The sequence below is a fragment of the Rhinoderma darwinii genome, chromosome 3, assembly GCF_050947455.1.
Source record: "Rhinoderma darwinii isolate aRhiDar2 chromosome 3, aRhiDar2.hap1, whole genome shotgun sequence".
NCBI classification, from domain to species: domain Eukaryota; kingdom Metazoa; phylum Chordata; class Amphibia; order Anura; family Rhinodermatidae; genus Rhinoderma; species Rhinoderma darwinii.
In genome coordinates, this window is record NC_134689.1 from 336,888,748 (window position 1) to 336,907,754 (window position 19,007).

The 19,007-nt window shown below is 40.3% G+C and overlaps 2 protein-coding genes across 6 annotated transcripts in view; both read right to left on the reverse strand.

Annotated features, from left to right (window-relative positions):
- LOC142749863 (stereocilin-like) overlaps nucleotides 1-14,263 on the reverse strand; it is a 62,987-nt gene extending 48,724 nt beyond the window's left edge. For 3 of the 5 annotated variants that reach the window (XM_075858391.1, XM_075858392.1, XM_075858394.1), the window contains exons 1-8: nucleotides 11,639-14,061; nucleotides 11,137-11,196; nucleotides 7,774-7,884; nucleotides 3,857-4,014; nucleotides 1,773-1,959; nucleotides 1,126-1,235; nucleotides 905-1,037; nucleotides 336-518 (exon numbers count right to left, since the gene is read on the reverse strand). In XM_075858391.1, the coding sequence (XP_075714506.1) occupies nucleotides 336-518; nucleotides 905-1,037; nucleotides 1,126-1,235; nucleotides 1,773-1,959; nucleotides 3,857-4,014; nucleotides 7,774-7,884; nucleotides 11,137-11,196; nucleotides 11,639-13,252 (2,556 nt within the window). In that variant the 5' untranslated portion in view covers nucleotides 13,253-14,061. Of the gene's footprint in view, nucleotides 1-335; nucleotides 519-904; nucleotides 1,038-1,125; nucleotides 1,236-1,772; nucleotides 1,960-3,856; nucleotides 4,015-7,773; nucleotides 7,885-10,793; nucleotides 10,860-11,136; nucleotides 11,197-11,638 lie in introns of those variants that run through there. The other 2 variants (XM_075858393.1, XM_075858395.1) reach the window with 2 other exon arrangements.
- The window catches only part of LOC142750492 (uncharacterized), a 92,349-nt gene continuing 87,397 nt past the window's right edge, over nucleotides 14,056-19,007 (reverse strand). The window contains exons 4-5 of the mRNA XM_075859494.1: nucleotides 15,338-15,362; nucleotides 14,056-15,178 (exon numbers count right to left, since the gene is read on the reverse strand). Coding sequence (XP_075715609.1) covers nucleotides 14,056-15,178; nucleotides 15,338-15,362 — 1,148 coding nt within the window. The remainder of the gene's footprint in view (nucleotides 15,179-15,337; nucleotides 15,363-19,007) is intronic.

Genomic DNA, 19,007 nt, shown 5'->3' on the forward strand with positions numbered 1-19,007 from the left:
GTACTTTATTGCCCCATGTGCGACATTTCAGCTCTATCCTCTAGAGAAAGGCTTGAGAAAGGCTCTAGAGGATAGAGCTGAAACGTCACACATGGGGCAATAAAGTCCACTCTTTTTTTACACTTCAACTACGGTGTGCTGCCTGTTTTTTTGGATTACTAGATAGATAGATAGATAGATAGATAGATAGATAGATAGATAGATAGATAGATAGATAGATAGATAGATAGATAGATAGATAGATAGATAGATAGATAGATAGATAGATAGATAGAACTGCTACAGAGGTTGCTATCACTAACCTGCTATTACTACATATAATAAAGTAGTATTACCTGAGCTGATGTTAGTGTCACTGAGGCCACATCAGAAAGGACAGGAAGCAATTGCTCTGGGCGCAGACCCTGTAGGAAATTGTATCCCAGAGAACGTATGACCACAGATAGTTTGGGGACTGATTCCAAGCTGAAATTTCGAATGTCCTGAAACTGCAGATCACCGAACAGGAATTCCAACATCTAAGCAGACGACAATAAAGAGACACAGGATTAGAGCTTGGAACTGATGACGGATTATGAAATACCATCATTCACATTGTACCTATCCATATTTATCTATGGAAGTCATGCAGAGTAGGCAGTCGTCTAGAGCCCTAACAAAGAGGGAAGGGCGGAATTTTAAAAAAAAAAGCTATGTTATTCAGCCAATCGATGTTCTCCAGTATAATAGGAAAACTATGGAATGGCGGGGAGAGTAGCGATAAGGGACAGTTGAATGCCCGGGTTATCTTTTGAAACCACCGACTTGGGCAACAACAGAGCACGTCCCGTCCCTGCTTATGAATCAAGAAATCCAGAAAATGGTATAGTATCTTTATTGTCTGTGTTGATTTATTGAACTTCACCATGGAGTCTGGAAAGAAGTCTCCTCTTCTCACACACTCGAAAAGGTTTCTTCTCAGAGCTAAGGAAATATCCATATTCTGGCCATATGGTTTCAGATCTTGAACATCGGCCTGGCACACACATCTTCCCATTCTGTGGAAAAAACAACAACGTGTCTATAAGATGAGTGTGAGAACAAAGATGATCCGCCAGTTGTCAGAGGTGACCCTACGATACTCACAACTCCACATCCTGCACTGTTATATTTGGTGCCTGTAACACTTTGGATGCAACAATTCTCTGGTATGGAGGAGTTAAATCCCATGGGAGCGAAGGGAGAATATTCACAACCTGATAGAAGAGCAAAAAGGTCAAAAAACATTTGCTTCAATCTGAACCACTCATTAATAGAAAATACTTTTCATTATAGTTTCGAGTGGAGTAGCTGAGGATGGGAGACTGGCGGGGCATGTGCCCCAGGTGATGAGTGTCGTGTAGAGGGGGGACGCCATTAAAACCAAAAGCATGAGTTTTTAATAAAGTGTTAATGAGGAGGACACATACTATTTTGTCAGTAGATTCACATTGCACGGGGGAGGAGAGCAAGGCCATTACCCGTCAGCAGCATGCCCAGGTAGGGCAAGCTTATGATTGGGCCACCGACCCATTTAGGCAAATCCACATACAGGGATTTGTATGCATTAAATTGTGGGGGAGGGGTACTAAGCTGAATATTTGCCCTGGGTGAAAGAGAGGATAACTTTTTCCCTGCATTGCCCCACATAGGGAACTCATGGTTATGATGGGTGACCAAGATTTTTTTTTAGTGTCTGTTGTTTTTAACTGGAATTCATATTGTCCATTATGTTACTGGTCACTGCCTCTTACCTGTTGTGTACTGAGCTGCAGAAACACATCCAATGAGAAGAGAGGAAGGAGATTTCCTACTCGCAGTATAAAAGTGTCGTCCATTCGGGTTAGATTCTGAAACAAGGTTGATCTGCGGAGCCAGAACCCTAGCGCAAGTCGCTGTGTTTCGGACAGAGATCCAGCATAGTGACTGAGGACCTGAAGCCTGTACAGGATATCTTACAATTGTTAATAACAGGATCAGTTTTAGAAATCTGCTGCCAGAGGTTTTCAGTGTATCTCTGCCAGTGTGAAAGCATTCAGCATGTACATTGTCAGTTACCAATATGAATAAACAGCCCCGTGACTGTGATCTAAGGAAACGATATAATGAAAATAGCCTCTCACTCCCACAAACTGTACTCAAAATCAATGGGGGGAGATTTATCAAAACTAGTGCAAATGAAATACGGAGTAGTTGCCAATGGCAGCCAATAAGGTTTCTGCTTTCATTTTCTGCAAAATGAAAGGTGAAATCTGATTGGTTGATATAGGCAACTACTCCACTTTTACTTTGCACCAGTGTTGATAAATTTCCTGCTTTATATTTAACTTATTTTTTAAGAAATCGACTGATAATATAATATTAATAAAGTAAGTTGTTGAGATTCTTTGGAATAGAGAACTTTTTGTTATTATGGTTTTGTACTACAATAAAAGGCCTCATTCCTTAACCCTATAACAACTGCCCAATGTCTTTTAACAGTGGGCGGTGCAGGTCCCCAATTTACAGCAACATCTTTTGGCGTCACTGTAGAAAAGGCCTATGAGCGCTCCTGTGAACACTTATTCTCTAAGCAGGATCTGTAATGAACAGCTCCTGTACATAGGTAAGGCTAGTGAACACAGCTGGGATCAGAGGAAACTCCAACCCCAGATGTTTAATCCTTTGATTGCCGCGGTCAGTAACCGCGGCATGATTAAAAGGGACTCCCCTCTTCGATCGCACAGGAAACTCGGTGACGCAATTAGAGACTGGGGGACCTAGAAAGGACTCCAGGGCTGTCTGTTCAGTATGCCTGCTGTTAGGGAACACATTGTGTTTCCCTAACAGCAGCCTGTGTCATAATAAAACAGTATAATGTAATAGCATGCAGGAATATGCTAATACATTATAAGTAAACAATAAAGTTGTTAAAAAAAAGTGTAACAAAAAAATAAGAAGAAAAAAGTCTGCAAAAAAGTAATTATTTAGCATAAAATACGTTTTATTGTCCATACATTACATAAAAAAAAAAAACTACTAATATTAGGTATCTGCACAACCGTAATAACCCGAAGAATTAACTTAACAGGTAATTTAGCATGAAATGTGACTGGGATTTTAAAAAAAATTAAAAATGAAAAAAAAAAGAGACACAATGCCAAAAATCGCCTTTTCTATATTCACGCCGACTCAAAAATAAATGACTTAAGTTACACAGTAAATTATTTGTACCCTCAAACTGCTCAGGAAAATATACAATTTCTCCCGCACAAAACAAGACCTCATATAGCCACTTCAATGAAAAAATTAAAACGTTATGGCTGCTGAAAGACAAAGAGGCAAAAACGAAAAAATTTAGCTGGTCATTAAGGCCTTTTCTGGCCTGGTCATTAATGGGTTAATATGCTTTGATTAAATATTTCAGACTGTCTGGTCATTTCCAAAATGGAGGAGGATCTATACTACTACAAGATATTACATGAGCTTACATATAGAACATGAAGAAAATGTCATCAACGCTTCAACTGAGACAGAACTGAATAATACAGGGACATAAATAAAATACAAAGGGCAAAATAGCAAAGGGCTCCTACCACCTTTTTCCACTGAGCACATCTTCTGCACAAAGGACAACGCACAGCAGAAAGCCAACACTGTCTTTTTACAGAGGAGCAATGTCCCTGCATTTCAGTGGGTCCCCATAACAACTGCTAATGCTGCTACTGCTCTAGATAGGCCCATGACATCATCCAAATTGCAATTATTTGGGTACTATTTTCACTCCTTAGATGATCAGCCGTAGGCAAAGTTCCAAGACTTATAAAATAGATATATTAGCATTACTAGAGAAACTTACACCTCCTTGTCGTCTTGTAGTGGAGGTAGAAGCCCTATAAGCTCATCAGGTTCCAGATAATGTAAAAAGGGGACAACATCATAGAAGAGAAGAGGCTCAGAGGTCACTATGACTGAGAGCAGTGTGGACACAATCATAGAAAAGTAGTCATCTGAAACCTGGAAGGCAAACCAAGAGTAGATTTGAAAAGAGACGGAAAATTCTTTAATATATCCTGCAAAAACAAGGTTTTAATAAAGGTTTGATGACATTAATCTAACATGAGGTTGGATTATTGCCTCTTTACAATTGGCTCATCAATAGCTTCTGTATAATATCGGGCTATTCATAGTCAAGGATGATGGGTAACAGAGTTACTATAATATGTTGCCATTTGTAGCATCTGACCAACAGCGGATATATAATACTGCTGGGCAATCGGGCTTAATTATGGAGACCTACCAGAATATTAAAACTGTGAAAACTATTCTTTAATATCTTACTTCTATGCTGTGTGATCACTTGAAGTTTCCCCCCAAAGCCTGAGCTGCTTAAGGCTGGGTTTACACGACCTATTTTCAGGCGTAAACAAGGCGTATTATGCCTCGATTTACGCCTCAAAATAGGGCTACAATACGTCGGCAAACATCTGCCCATGCATTTGAATGGGTTTGCCGACGTACTGTGCCGACGACCTGTAATTTACTTTTGATATGTCATAAAGATATATCAGAAGTTTAGATCGGTTTAAGTTTAGAAGGCTCACATCTGCCTTCTCAACATGTGAGTCACTGGATGTCAACGTACTGTAGTCACTTATATGGTCTGCAGAGTGCCTGTGTAGAATTGGTATCTATCACTATATTGTCACTGTATGGTGGTAATATTGATCTTTGTTTAGTGGATTTTATTCAGTAACATTATGGTGGCATTATTCAGTCACTATGTGGTGGTAATATGTGGTCATGGTGTGGCAGTATTATTCAGTATCAGTATGGGGGTATTAGTCATTCACTATATTGTGGTAATATGTGGTCATGGTCTAGAGGTATTATTCAGTAACAGTATGGGGGTATTAGTCATTCACTATGTGGTGGTAATATGTGGTCATGGTGTGGCAGTATTATTCAGTATCAGTATGGGGGTATTAGTCATTCACTATATTGTGGTAATATGTGGTCATGGTCTAGAGGTATTATTCAGTAACAGTATGGAGGTATTATTCAGTAACAGTATGGAGGTATTATTCAGTAAAAGTATGGAGGTATTATTCAGTAACAGAATGGGGGTATTATTCAGTCACTATGTGGTTATGGTGTTGCGGTATTATTCAGTAACCGAATAGGGTTATTCGGTCACTATGTGGTTATGGTGTGGCGGTATTATTCAGTAACAGTATGGGGATATTATTCAGTCACTCTGTGGTTATGGTGTGCGGTATTATTCAGTTACAGTATGGGGTTATTATTCAATCCCTATGTGGTAATGGTGTGGTAGTATTATTCAGTAACAGTATGGGGGGTATTATTGTCCCTATGTGGTTATGGTGTGGTGGTATTATTCAGTAACAGTATGGGGGTATAATTCAGTCACTATGTGGTTGTGGTGTGGTGGTGTTATTCAGTAACAGAATGGTGGTATTATTCAGTCACTATGTTGTGGTAAGATGTGGTCATGGTGTGGAGGTATGGTAGTATTATAAAAAATAACAAAAAATTGTTATGTTAGTGCTATCTGATTGTGCATGTGCTATACCCTATGACCCTACACACCTCCAAATCTGGTGTAGGGACTCATGAAAGCATAGCATACAGGGATAGCCTACAGCAAAAAATTGAGAAGTGAGGTTACTGGTCCTCACTTTTTCTAAATGAAAGAAAAACAATAATAAAAACAAAAAGTATAAATAAATGATAAAAATAATATAAAAATACTAAATAGTTCAGATAAGCACTACAAGTGGAAACATAACAATTTTTTGTTGATCTACCTTACTACTTTATAAGTGTCAATGTAAAGTGCGAAAGCACTAGAAACAAAGATACACTGGTACATTGGTGTCATAATCTAACTATGCCAATGTGATACACGAATCAAGTAATCACGGTTAGGTGATAACAACAATATATTCCTAAGGATTAAATACTCAGTGAGAAGTAACAGTATGGTGGCATTATTAGGTCACTATGTAGTACTAATTTGTGGTCATGGTGTGGAGGTTTTATTCAGTAACAGTATGGTGGTATTATTTAGTCACTACATAGTGGTAATATGTGATCTTGGTGTGGAGGTATTATTCAGTAACAGTATGCCGGTATTATTCAGTCACTATGTTGTCATGGTGTGGCGGTATTATTCAGTAACAGTATGGTGGTATTTTTCAGTCACTACGTGGTGGTAATATGTGATCGTGGTGTGGAGTTATTATTCAGAAATAGTATGCCGGTATTATTTAGTCACTATGTGGTCATGGTGTGGCGGTATTATTCAGTAACAGTATGCCGGTATTATTCAGTCACTATGTGGTGGTAATATGTGGTCATGGTGTGGCAGTATTATTCAGTATCAGTATGGGGGTATTAGTCATTCACTATATTGTGGTAATATGTGGTCATGGTCTAGAGGTATTATTCAGTAACAGTATCGTGGTATTATTCAGTCACTACGTGGTGGTAATATGTGATCTTGGTGTGGAGGTATTATTCAGTAACAGTATGGTGGTATTATTTAGTCACTATGTGGTCATGGTGTGGCGGTATTATTCAGTAACAGTATGCCGGTATTATTTAGTCACTATGTGGTCATGGTGTGGCGGTATTATTCAGTCACTACGTGGTGGTAATATGTGATCTTGGTGTGGCGGTATTATTCAGTAACAGTATGATGGTATTATTTAGTCACTACATAGTGGTAATATGTGATTTTGGTGTGTTGGTATTATTCAGTAACAGTATGCCGGTATTATTCAGTCACTATGTGGTCATGGTGTGGCGGTATTATTCAGTAACAGTATGGTGGTATTATTCAGTCACTATGTGGTCATGGTGTGGCGGTATTATTCAGTAACAGTATGGTGGTATTATTCAGTCACTACGTGGTGGTAATATGTGATCTTGGTGTGGAGGTATTATTCAGTAACAGTATGCCGGTATTATTCAGTCACTATGTGGTCATGGTGTGGCGGTATTATTCAGTAACAGTATGCCGGTATTATTCAGTCACTATGTGGTCATGGTGTGGCGGTATTATTCATTAACAGTATGCCGGTATTATTCAATCACTACGTGGTGGTAATATGAGATCTTGGTGTGGAGGTATTATTCAGTAACCGTATGATGGTATTATTTAGTCACTATGTGGTAGTAATATGTGGTCATGGTGTGGTGGTATTATTTGTCTCTTGTTTAGTGGTGTCATTGGTAATTTTGACCTTGGTATACTGGGTTTTGTTTAGTAACAGTATGGCAATATTTGTTCCTTGTATAGTGGATAGTGGTATTATGTGGTAACTTTATGACTGTATAACTTATAGATATGTCTTATAGCTCTGTTGTTTTTGAGACTTGCAATGCCACTAGGGCCAACACATCCAAGCAAGACGGGAGGGGCAAGTGCAAAATTTGCTCTGGGGGCCTATAGTTACACCACTGATGCTATGGTCTGGTTCACGGGACAGGCCGTGACAAGTATCTGACATGAGACAGCCACCTGACAAGTATGACGGAGCCCAGGCTACCAGTCTGACAACAACAACAACAAAAAACTCTATTTTATGTTAACTTCTACATTTACATAGAAACCACAAACTTTTTACTTCTATAGACATGCTGTGCAAAAAAAAGATCTAAGTACCAAAGGCTATTGTTACATATTGCAACAACCAATATGTAACAAAAGCTGACAAAATGAAGGCATATGCTTGTAATATTTAGGAATACCTGTAAGGAGGTCTGGTTCTGTGACAGGATGCTAAGGAAATATTTTGCAGACTTGGGCTGAAGAGAGGAGATGCACACTTTTAGTTCAGACACTGTAAGATTGAATAGCATCTGTTGGTAGAAACAAATATAAAATGTTTGATATCTTGATGACCAATCATTATCTGTATATACTTTTCAATAATATATATCACTGAGATAAACTATCACAAAATCTTTGCCCACAAAACAAACCCATCAATGAAAAAGTGAAACTAGAAAATTTTACTTTTATTATACTGCATAAAACACAACCCAAAATAATCGATAAATCATAAAATCACTCAATTACATTTGAATCGCTCGGGGTGTCTTTTTTCAGCTGTACTAACTATGTAACTATGTAACTATGTAACTATGTACTTAAACATAGTATTCGGCCAATATAGCAAATGACCCTGAACTCACCCTAGCACTACACACCCAACCTAGGCAGAGTAATATCCCCAGAAAGGGTGGTCCTGAACATCGTATCCCTAAAGGAACTAATGTGCCCTAAAGACCAATTTGATTGATAAAAATGTAAAGCACAAACAAACAATATTGTCCCAAAAATTTGTTATCATTAGTCCCTAATATTGTGTATATTATTGTTTTAATATGCCTTAAATTTACATCTGCCAAAATAGACTTTTGGGCACATTACAGGAATAGGTTCCTTTGCGGTCCCACCTTTTTTTGTGCAGTGATTTTACCCGGGCTTAGGTGTATAATTCAAGGAGGAGTTTGGGGTCATTTGCTATATTAGCTATTAAGTACTATGTTGAATTCCTCCGAGCGCTACAAATGGAATCGAGTGATATCCATTTAGAGAGAGCTATTATTCATAGGGTTTATACACGGATTATCTTGGTATGTGATATTGACTTTATATGTTGATTATCCTAGCACATGCCTTATCGTGCATTTCTATTCCTGATCTATATCAGCTACCATTGGCGACTGCTATTTTTATAACTGCTTTTATGAGCTATTAATTATGTTGAGCTGTTTTTAATTGCAGACATAAACAATACGGGGGTTGTCCGCATTTAATTATTTTAGATTTATTATTATTTATTTATGGAATAGGAAATCATACAGTTTTCTAATATACATGTATTATAAATTCTGCTCACATACGTTTTGTATATCAGTGTAGTAGGCCCCTCTTTCTGTAGAATAGTATAGACCACATATTATCCCTGTGTAATGCATCCATGGGCTAACTGAATAGGATTAAACATGGCGTCCGTCATGTGACCCCCCCCCCTACATTATTTGACCCCTAGCATATAGTTAGCAACAGGGTTACATGATGTACATTTGTTAACATAGAAGACACATCCCTGGGCTACATGAATAGGAGTAATGGTAGAATAATGACGAACAACCACTTCACTGTGCGTGTATTTACATATAAAATGGCTGCCTGTCTCTAAGTGATATGGTTATGTAGTTAATAAAGTTAACTGTAAAAAAAAAAAAACACAAAGAAGACATGAAGACTATTTAAAGGTAATGTGTCGCTAAAAAAACATTTTTTTTTTTTTTTTTAGTTAAACAGTTAGTGTATAGTTGATTAGACATTGTTCTAATTTTTTTATTTTTTTCACGAGTCAGGAAATATTATAAATTAGTCCGCCTGCTCCGTCTGCTACCGCCGCTCCTAGTGCACAAGTCCGGAAGCCGCAACCGGAAGTAGTAATCTTACTGTCCGGCCGCGAATTCCGGTCCACAGGAAAATGGCGCCGGACGTTGCACAGTTCAACTTGGACTGTGTGGGAGCAGCGCATGCGCCGTTCCCACACAGATGGCGTACAGCATAGTGGATGGAACGGGCCCCGTTCGCATTCACTATGGGACTGTATGTGCCATATTCCATGTCTGTATGTGTCGTTAATCGACACATACAGAAATGGAAAAAAAAATGGCAGCCCCCATAGGGAAGAAAAAGTGAAAAAATAAAAAAAGTAAAACACAAACACACAAATAAATAAAAAAATGTTTAATAACACACTAAAGTCAAATTGACCTAAAAACATTTTTTTTTTTTAGTTAAACAGTTAGTGTATAGGTGATTAGACATTGTTCTAATTTTTTTATTTTTTTCACGAGTCAGGAAATATTATAAATTAGATTCAATTTATAATATTTCCCAGCGCTGGTCACTAGATGGAGCAATTCCAAAAATTGCAGCATTGCATGTGGTAAAGCAACCACATTGCTTTATGCTGCAAAATTTGAGAAAACTCACTCGCTCTAGTGAGCTCTCAGAACCCCCCCTCCTTTATCCTGGCTAGTGCCGGGGGAAACGAGGGGATTGAACGGTCAAACCTCCTACACTGTGTGTCGCCATTTTTTGAGCTAACACACAGTGTAGTAGGTTTACATACAGTAGTAAACACACACTAAAACACGAACAAACATAGAAATAACTTACCTGCTCCTGCCGCCGCCGCTCCCTCCGGTCCGTCCGCTCCGTCTGCTACCGCCGCTCCTAGTGCACAAGTCCGGAAGCCGCGACCGGAAGTAGTAATCTTACTGTCCGGCCGCGACTTCCGGTCCACAGGAAAATGGCGCCGGACGTTGCACAGTTCAACTTGGACTGTGTGGGAGCGGCGCATGTGCCGTTCCCACACAGATGGCGTACAGCATAGTGGATGGAACGGGCCCCGTTCGCATTCACTATGGGACTGTATGTGCCATATTCCATGTCTGTATGTGTCGTTAATCGACACATACAGAAATGGAAAAAAAAATGGCAGCCCCCATAGGGAAGAAAATGTGAAAAAAAAAAAATAAGTAAAACACAAACACACAAATAAATAAAAAAATGTTTAATAACACACTAAAGTCAAATTGACCTAAAAACATTTTTTTTCGTGACACTGGTCCTTTAAGAGCTGCTCCTACACAGACACTGACCGACACGATGAGACGCTGCTGCCGGTAGAAATAATTTACATTACTCAGTAAAATACTACTAGCCTGCTAGTTACCTGGAAAGTGTTACCTGAATGCCAGTGGTCACATGATGTGTGGGTGGTGGGTCACATGACTGACACCATGTTTAGTCCATTCAGTTATCCTATGGATGCATTTCTATGGACTAATCATCGGGCTATACCATTTTTTGTTTTAGACAGAGGCTATCGCACTGATATAAGAAATGTATATCAGCGGAATTTAAACTACATGTATATTAGAAAACTGTATGATTTCCTATTCTATAAATAAAAAAATATATTAAACACATAAAAACCGGACTACCCCTTTAAGTTTTATAGTTTTGCCTTTTCAGTGATAGGTGACTTTTCATTAGTAATTGAACATTTAACATACTTCAATAATGGTCCAGGACTGGGATATTGATTGTTCTTCTATGAGGAGAAGCAGTGTATTCTGTAAATAGAAGAATTCGACAAACTGTGAATACTATATGAATGTATCTTTTCTTGTTCCATTTAGCCTATTATTCATCAGCCTGTAGTTATATATGACCCAAAACTTTCTTGTGGTCACCAGTTACTTGATATGCAAGCATTGAGTAACTATTGCTGTATAAGGCCCATTCATATGGCAATCCAAATTCTAGAATATATACAGATGGCCTTAGGCAATCACTTAGGGTGACTTGGGGGTAATTCATTTTTAGGTGTGCATACAATCTGTGAATATTGAATAACCAATGAAATTCTAGCAATTACGTTGCTTAACCTGATTTTTTTTTTTTTTTTTTTAATAAACATTGATCAAATCTGACATTTCGAAATTTATCACAATTACTAAAATGGAATTATCCAAAAATATATGAAATTTTATTATGTAAAATAAGTGAACCAACCCCAAATGTCTGTAGAAGTTCTGTCTTCTGTTTTTTTTGCAGTGTTTCTTGGGAGATGACGTTCAGTATAGCATGCAGAACTTGAAATTGTATACCAGAAACATCTGACAAAGAAAGGATTTGCATATCCGCTAGAAGAAGAAGGAGGATTATGGAGGTGTCCACAGCTTTGGTGTACAGTGTGGTGATACTGGTAGTTGGCAGATTGAGGGTGGCATTTTGTAGGTAGCAGATACCGATGGGGAGGAAACTGGCCACTACGAGACCATTCCCTGGACATACATTGCTGAGATCAACACTGCAATTCCACTGAAGCTGCCTCTTATCATTCTCAGAGAGACAGGCATCTGTCTCATTCAACACATTGGTCGTAGAACATATGTAGGTTATCCATGAGGTCCTTGGATCATTAGAAAGCTTTGATAGCAGGCTTGACTGTGAACACACATGGGTCGTGAAGTTTTCTTTTTCTAGTACCCAACACATTAGAGACTGGCCAAGAACCAAGGATCCTGTTTCCCAGTTGGCATAATTACAGTCATGGTTTTGATCCGTCCATAATTCAATGGTGTCATTGCAAATTGTCTCCTTTTGGCTGTCACATATACTATGCAGGTATAGCTCATGATTGTAGGTATTGCAGAAAGCTCCTATAGAGCCAGGCACAGAGGATATGTTCCCCCACTCCTTGTATCTGCACACAGCTTTCACTAAATTCTCCAACTGGTTTTCACTTTGGGAACCGCATACAGGTCTGAGCCATGAGTTTTCAGAATATAGAGACAACTGAGAGAAAAGAGTTGGATCTGAGCACACACCTGTGATAAAGTTCAACAGATCTGTTGCCCAACAAGCCTTCACTACCACTGGATGAACATAGGCCCCATGCCAGCTGTAATAAGAGCATAATTTATTACCCCATGAACAGCTGCCATTTTCTTTTTGGGATGTTGTTGCATTGCAGAATGTGTTTAAAAATATATCCTGATCATACGCGGCACAAAATTTTATCAAAGAAATATCCAGATTGGTTACATTTGAATATTGGTTGTGACATTGCACAAGGGAGTAATTCGGAACCCCGGAAACTGATGTAGGGACAAGAGGGGTACACATGGGCTTTAACCAGAAGTTTTGTGGCTGTGTTTTGATTAGAGTGTAAAAGGTTAAATTGGAGCAAAGGTAATTAAAGAAGTTTTCCTGATCATACGACCAGCAGAATTCCACCATTAATGGAGTGAAGGTCATGGTTTGTGAATAGTCACATACATCCCATACCAGCATTTGTGTTAAGACATTAGAAGTACTTAACTTGTAACACAAATTCAGCGTCCATGTAAGAGCTGGACCTTCACTGATGGCCCCCAGAGTCCGGGAATTATTGCACACAGTCATCATAAAACTCATTGTATCATTTTTGCTGCATAAATACACTGTAGAGAAGTCTACCGACCCCATCCACCCTTCTGCACCAGGGAGCCACTTTCCATAATTGCAGAGATCTGATGTTTTAGGTGGTGAGATGGAGCCAAAACAGAAAGATTTAACCCAGGTCAGGTTTTGGTTTTCACTTAAGTATTTCAGGACGGTGCTATTCAGGCAAATGTACTGCATAGAGCCCTGAGCATCCCAGTCAGCACAATATTTTACCAAGGAAATCTGTAGAGTTGTTAAATCCCATGTTGAATAGCGACATGTCTTATTTCGGTCACAGGTTGGCGCTTCTTGAATAGAGGTTTCTTGAAACAACTTATCATAAAACTGAAAATGATTGCATAAAAAATCTGAGAGTGTTACATTGTCAAATCTCCAACAATATGACACTAGAAATGGTGGAGGACTCCCGGTCCCCCAGGAGGAATACTCACACAGACTCCACACAATGAACTTTTTTATAAGTGTTGAAGAATTCCAGAAGAGAGTCAGAACTCGAACTAGATTGTGATTATTGCAAACTGAAAGGAATATTTTTTCTAGTTCAGTTTTATTACAGTTCAGACAGGACTGGAAATGGATGTTTAGCAGAGAATCTGTACAGTTGGAGATGTTACCGGTAATCTCCGCGTTGCAAAATATTGCTACCCAACTCGTTTCTGTGTTATTTTTGAGTAATTTTACAAGAAAGGAATTCCCACAAATATATGTCTGAAAGTGCGTCGCATCTTGTACTGCACAGTAACCCAATACTGATGGGTTCAGATCAGTTAGATTCCATAGGTTGTAACTACAGACGGTTTGGTTTGTGCTATTCCCAGTACACGAGATATTTGAGTTCCCAATTAGCTCAGTGTTCTGGAGAAAAGTTTTGTGACTACAAAGGTATGAATTTAGTTGCTGTTGGTCAATTAGCCAACATAAGTCCACAGCTGAAGACGTGGGACTACTAGAGTCCCATGTTGTGTAATTACAAACACGATTTATACAAAACTGCAACTATTGTTTGTATCTTTGGTCAGAGTAAGGAGCAGACTTGGATTGTTACACACATACAATAAAAACTGGGTCTCCTCCACTTGGCTACAATAAGCAACTATAGATGGATCCACAAGTAATTCAGACTGGGTACCATTGTCGGTCTTGTGCCACAACGTATAGTTACACTCTTTTTCTGAAGGAACTGGCATAACATTTTGACACAGAATACCAAGCCATGAATTGGATTCATCGGTGAGCAGTTTTTGGAGAACCTTAAGAGATCTACAAACATTCTGTGTGAAACGATCCCCATCTGTCTCCACACAGAAGGCCACAGTGGAAGGATTTACTATCTGGAAAGGCCATTGCTCATAGTTGCAGAGTTCCTGTACAAGATATGTACTGGCTACGTTCGTTGGTGGTACCGTTACACAGGTTGGGTCAAGCCATTGATTGTCCACATTTGCTTTTAGTTGATCCAATACATTTGGATTTGAGCAGAGAAATGATGTGAACTGATCTTGATCATTGAGCCAGCAATAGGCAACTGAAAAAGCGGTGACAACATTGCCTTCCCAGGAAACATAGTGACATATATTTGCAGGATTGGTATTGTATGAACAAAATCCTAGCAGCCAATTATTAGCTGACTGGCTGGCAAGTTGATTTAGAAGCTTCTGATCTCCACAAACTGAGCGAATGAACTGTTCTCGGTCGCTTTCACTACACGTAGACACATCAGAAGGGGACACTGTGCTTGAATTATACCATGTTTCATAAGCACAGCTGACAGTGGCAGATCTCACAGCTCTAACCGTCCTGTTATTGCATTGGTCACTAAGAAGATCCGACAATAGTGAGAAGAACGTTGTACAGAACTGAGTGTCCATTTGAGTTGACTGAGAAGATGTGAGCACCAAACACAGGGATTGCAGGCTCCCGCTAATGGAATGATACATAGAGTTGCATACATTGTTCAATGCAGGAAACAAGCGATCAGAGCAGATTTTCAAGAAAGTTGGGAGGTCAGATTTCATGGAGACACCAAGAATCTGCGATTGGATAGAAGGTGGTGTGACCAGTGGCAAATTAAGAAAGCCCCAGCTCAGATTCTGAGACATACCCCTGTAATAAAACACAAATAAGACAAGTTGAGTGCAGTGACCCCAAGGAAACATTAAAAAATAAATAAATAATGAATGATTACATAAACTTAGATGTAAAGCTATAAGAAGCCTTAGTAAAATGACATTAAGTATAAGGATTTTGACAGTCGTTATTTACCATAACAAAAGGTGCTTCAGATCTCCTGAAAGAGAAGAACACAAGATGTTGAAGTTTAGATGTTCAGCCTTTAGACCATAATCTTGACATTTACAGGCCTCAATTTATTATTTAGACTGCACAAGGCACAGCATTAACAGATGTAGTAACCTCAGAGTCTCTTTTGCATCTTTTCACTTAGATTAAAGAAGCACTCCAGCAAATTGTTCTTCTGCTCATATCATCCTAACTCACTGGCAATATTCTAGCATTGTCATTTGTGTCTTCCCAGGTCAGTTGCATCTATACATATTGAACGCTTTATTATGGACAGCTGTGTCATGTCATCACAGTCTGACCACCAAAATAGACCATGCAATCATGTGTGAACAGGAGGTCAGTTTCTCCTGTGTGACTGACTTCCTGTGAACTACAGGATTACATCATCACCAATCAAATCCCTCCGGGCAGCTCTGAGACCCCTCCACTCCCCACCCAGCTCCACCCTCCTTGTTCCTTTGTATGTCACAAAAATAAAGGTAGTCCTGGTGGAATAAGGATCAAGATGGCCAGGAATAGTTAATCGATTCTAGGAATAATATTCGATAAGTATAGCCTGGCACCTCCAGATGCATAGCTATAGGGGGTGCGGAGGTTGCAGTTGTACCAGGGGCCTTGATGACTAAGGGGGCCTAAAGGCTATATACGAAGACACCAGTATTATAAATGGCACATGGTAGGTGGTAGGACCTGTTACAAATTTTTCACTGGGATCCTGGAGGTCCACATTACCTGAGCATCTAGTTATCTCCTTGATAAAAAAATTGTATTTATTGAAAAACACCAGTGATATTTCACATCAAGGGCAAACAGAGACAGCAGAGATCCCCTGTGTAACAACATTATATAAGCCCCTTACGCCTTATTCACACAAACTGTGAAAACGTCCGTCACACAGCTACCTAAAAACCAATGTGTTTCTATGGGGCTATTCACACAGCGTTTTTTTTAATGGACTGTTTGAACGGCCCATGAAAAAAATAGGACATGTCCTATTTTTGTCTGTTTTCATGGATCCCTCAATAGACTCGTCTATGAGGGAGCTGTGAACACGGGTCCCGCACGTATGCAAATCAGCCGAGAAAAGCCATGTGAATAAGGGATAACTTTCTCACGCCAAATAAGCGTGAGATGCCTGTCTATTGCACCCTTATCATGGCTCACTGGAAAATCCTTCATTGATGTTCCAATTTTTCTGATGGTCCACCCTTTATGGTCCATAGGAATCTTTTGTACCGTACCAGGCTGCAAGCTTCATTACTTAAAGGGGTTGTCCAGGAAAAAAAAATCAAAAAAGTGTCCCCCAGCCTTGATTTGCCTTCCCTAATACCCCCTATTAAACTTCTAACCAGTTTCTGTTTGATTTCCATCGTCACTGCTGCTCTTTCTGTTTGTTTACATCCCTTGCTGTTTGTTTACATCCCTTACTGTCTGTTTCCTGTCTTGTAACCCACCATACCCATGATCCCCTGCTGCATCTGAGGAGACAGTTGCATCCCCCCGCCCTTCCTCCAAAGCACCTCAGCTATTTGCATTCTGCCACACCCCACCAATGTTCACAGGTTCTTCCCTGCTCTAATTCCAGGCAGCTCCCTCCCTACACGCTGTCCTACACACTAATAATCATCATTATCCTTTGTGTCTCCATCTATCCCTGATCTAAGTACAGGCACCCATCTCCCTCCCCCGCCCCTCTTACAGCCTGATAAATGTAAGTCTGCCCACTCCACCTATGTCAGACATCTTGGTACACACAATCCAGTCAGCACATTTTCCGCACCTGCTGCTGGATCTGTTCCAAGAGATCCTATATTAGGCCCTGTTCACACTGAGTTTTTTGCTGCCAGAAAATTATGTCTCAAAATTCTGTCTTGAATTTTGAAGCAGATTTTGACCAGCCTGCACGCCACTTGCCGCATTTTTTGCCATTGAGCGCCGCGGGCCAAAAGGCAGCGAAAAACGCTTTCTCTGCCTCCCATGTCAATGGTACGTCAGAGATTTAAACGCCCAGAGATGGGGATTGTCGCTTCTTTTTTCCGCTAACCGGTTTTACCGCCCACAGGAAAAAAACGCCTACACCTCCCATTTAAATCAATAGAAGAAGTTTTCTGACCTTTTTGGCGCGTTTTTTGATGCGGTTTCTACGTCAAAACATGAACAGAACATGCCTCATGTTTCTTCCCGCGATCGGTAAAACCAGCTCGCGGGAAAAAGAAGCGAGATGCCCTATCTTTGGGCGTTTACTCCTCTGACGTCCCATTGACATGGGAGGCAGAGAAAGCGTTTTTGCCTGTGGCGCTCAATGACTGCGGCCAAAAAACGCTGTGAAAAACGTGGCAAATGACGTGCAGGCAGATCAAAATCGGCCTCAAAATTCCAGACAGAATTTTTAGGCAGAATTTTCTGCCTGCAAAAAACTCTGTGTGAACAGGGCCTTACAGTGAATCAAACGCCAAACACTACTCCAACAATGGTAAAACTTTTTTTTTTAACATAATTTACTATAAATGTATGTAAGTGTCTCTCACTATTATTTACTATATATATATATATATTTATATATACACACACACAGATCAAGCAATATAACCTCATCCTGTTATATATATATGCATATGTGTGTGTATATATACATACATACATACATACATACATACATACATACACATAGGCATAGAAGGGGGCGTGTTAGAGGAGAGACAAGGCGGCCAGGCAGCGCAGAAAATCCTAGAGTGAAGGAGGAGGAGGTGTGGACGACGACATAGGAGGAGGGGGGAGTGCTCTATGATTGATGACGCTCCATGTCTTTGCTAAGACAGCACTTCCGACTGCGTAGAGACATCCACTAACTTTACGCTCTATTCACACGACAGGGTCCGAGTGTCAGCCGATAAAAACAGCGGTTTTGGTCCGTTTTTCTCGGCCGTTTTGCATCCGTTTCAATTTCATTTGTAAATTTTCTGCCACACACTGCCCTCTGTAGATACTGCCACACACTGCCCTCTGTAGATACTGCCACACACTGCCCTCTGTAGATAATGCCACACACTACCTTCTATAGATACTGCCACAGCCCCTGTAGGTAATGCCACACAGCCCCCCCTGAAGGTAATGCCACACAGCTCCACTTGTAGGTAGTGCCACACAGCTCCCCTGTAAGCAATGCCACACAGCCCCCCTCTAGGTAATGCCACACCCCCCCTGTAGGTAGTGCCACACAGCCCCCCTGTATGTAGTGTCGCATAGCCCCCCTGTAGGTAGTGCCACACAGCCCCCATGTAAGCAATGCCACACAGCGCCCCTGTAAGCAATGCCACACAGCCCCCTGTAAACAATTCCGCACAGCCCCCTGTAGGTAATGCCGCACAGCCCCCTGTAGGTAATGCCACATGGCCACCCTGTAGGTAATGCCACACAGCCCCCCCTGTAGGTAATGCCACACTGCCCCCCCCTGTAGGTAATGCCACACGGCCCACCTGTAGGTAATGCCACAAAGTCCCCTTGTACATAGTCACCCCCCTTCCTGTAGGGGAAGGCTCCAGGAGAAGACCCTCACTTCACTGTCCATATATGGACAGTGAAGTGAAGGACTTCTCCTGGATCGGAATCTCCGGCCACAGCGGTGGGGATT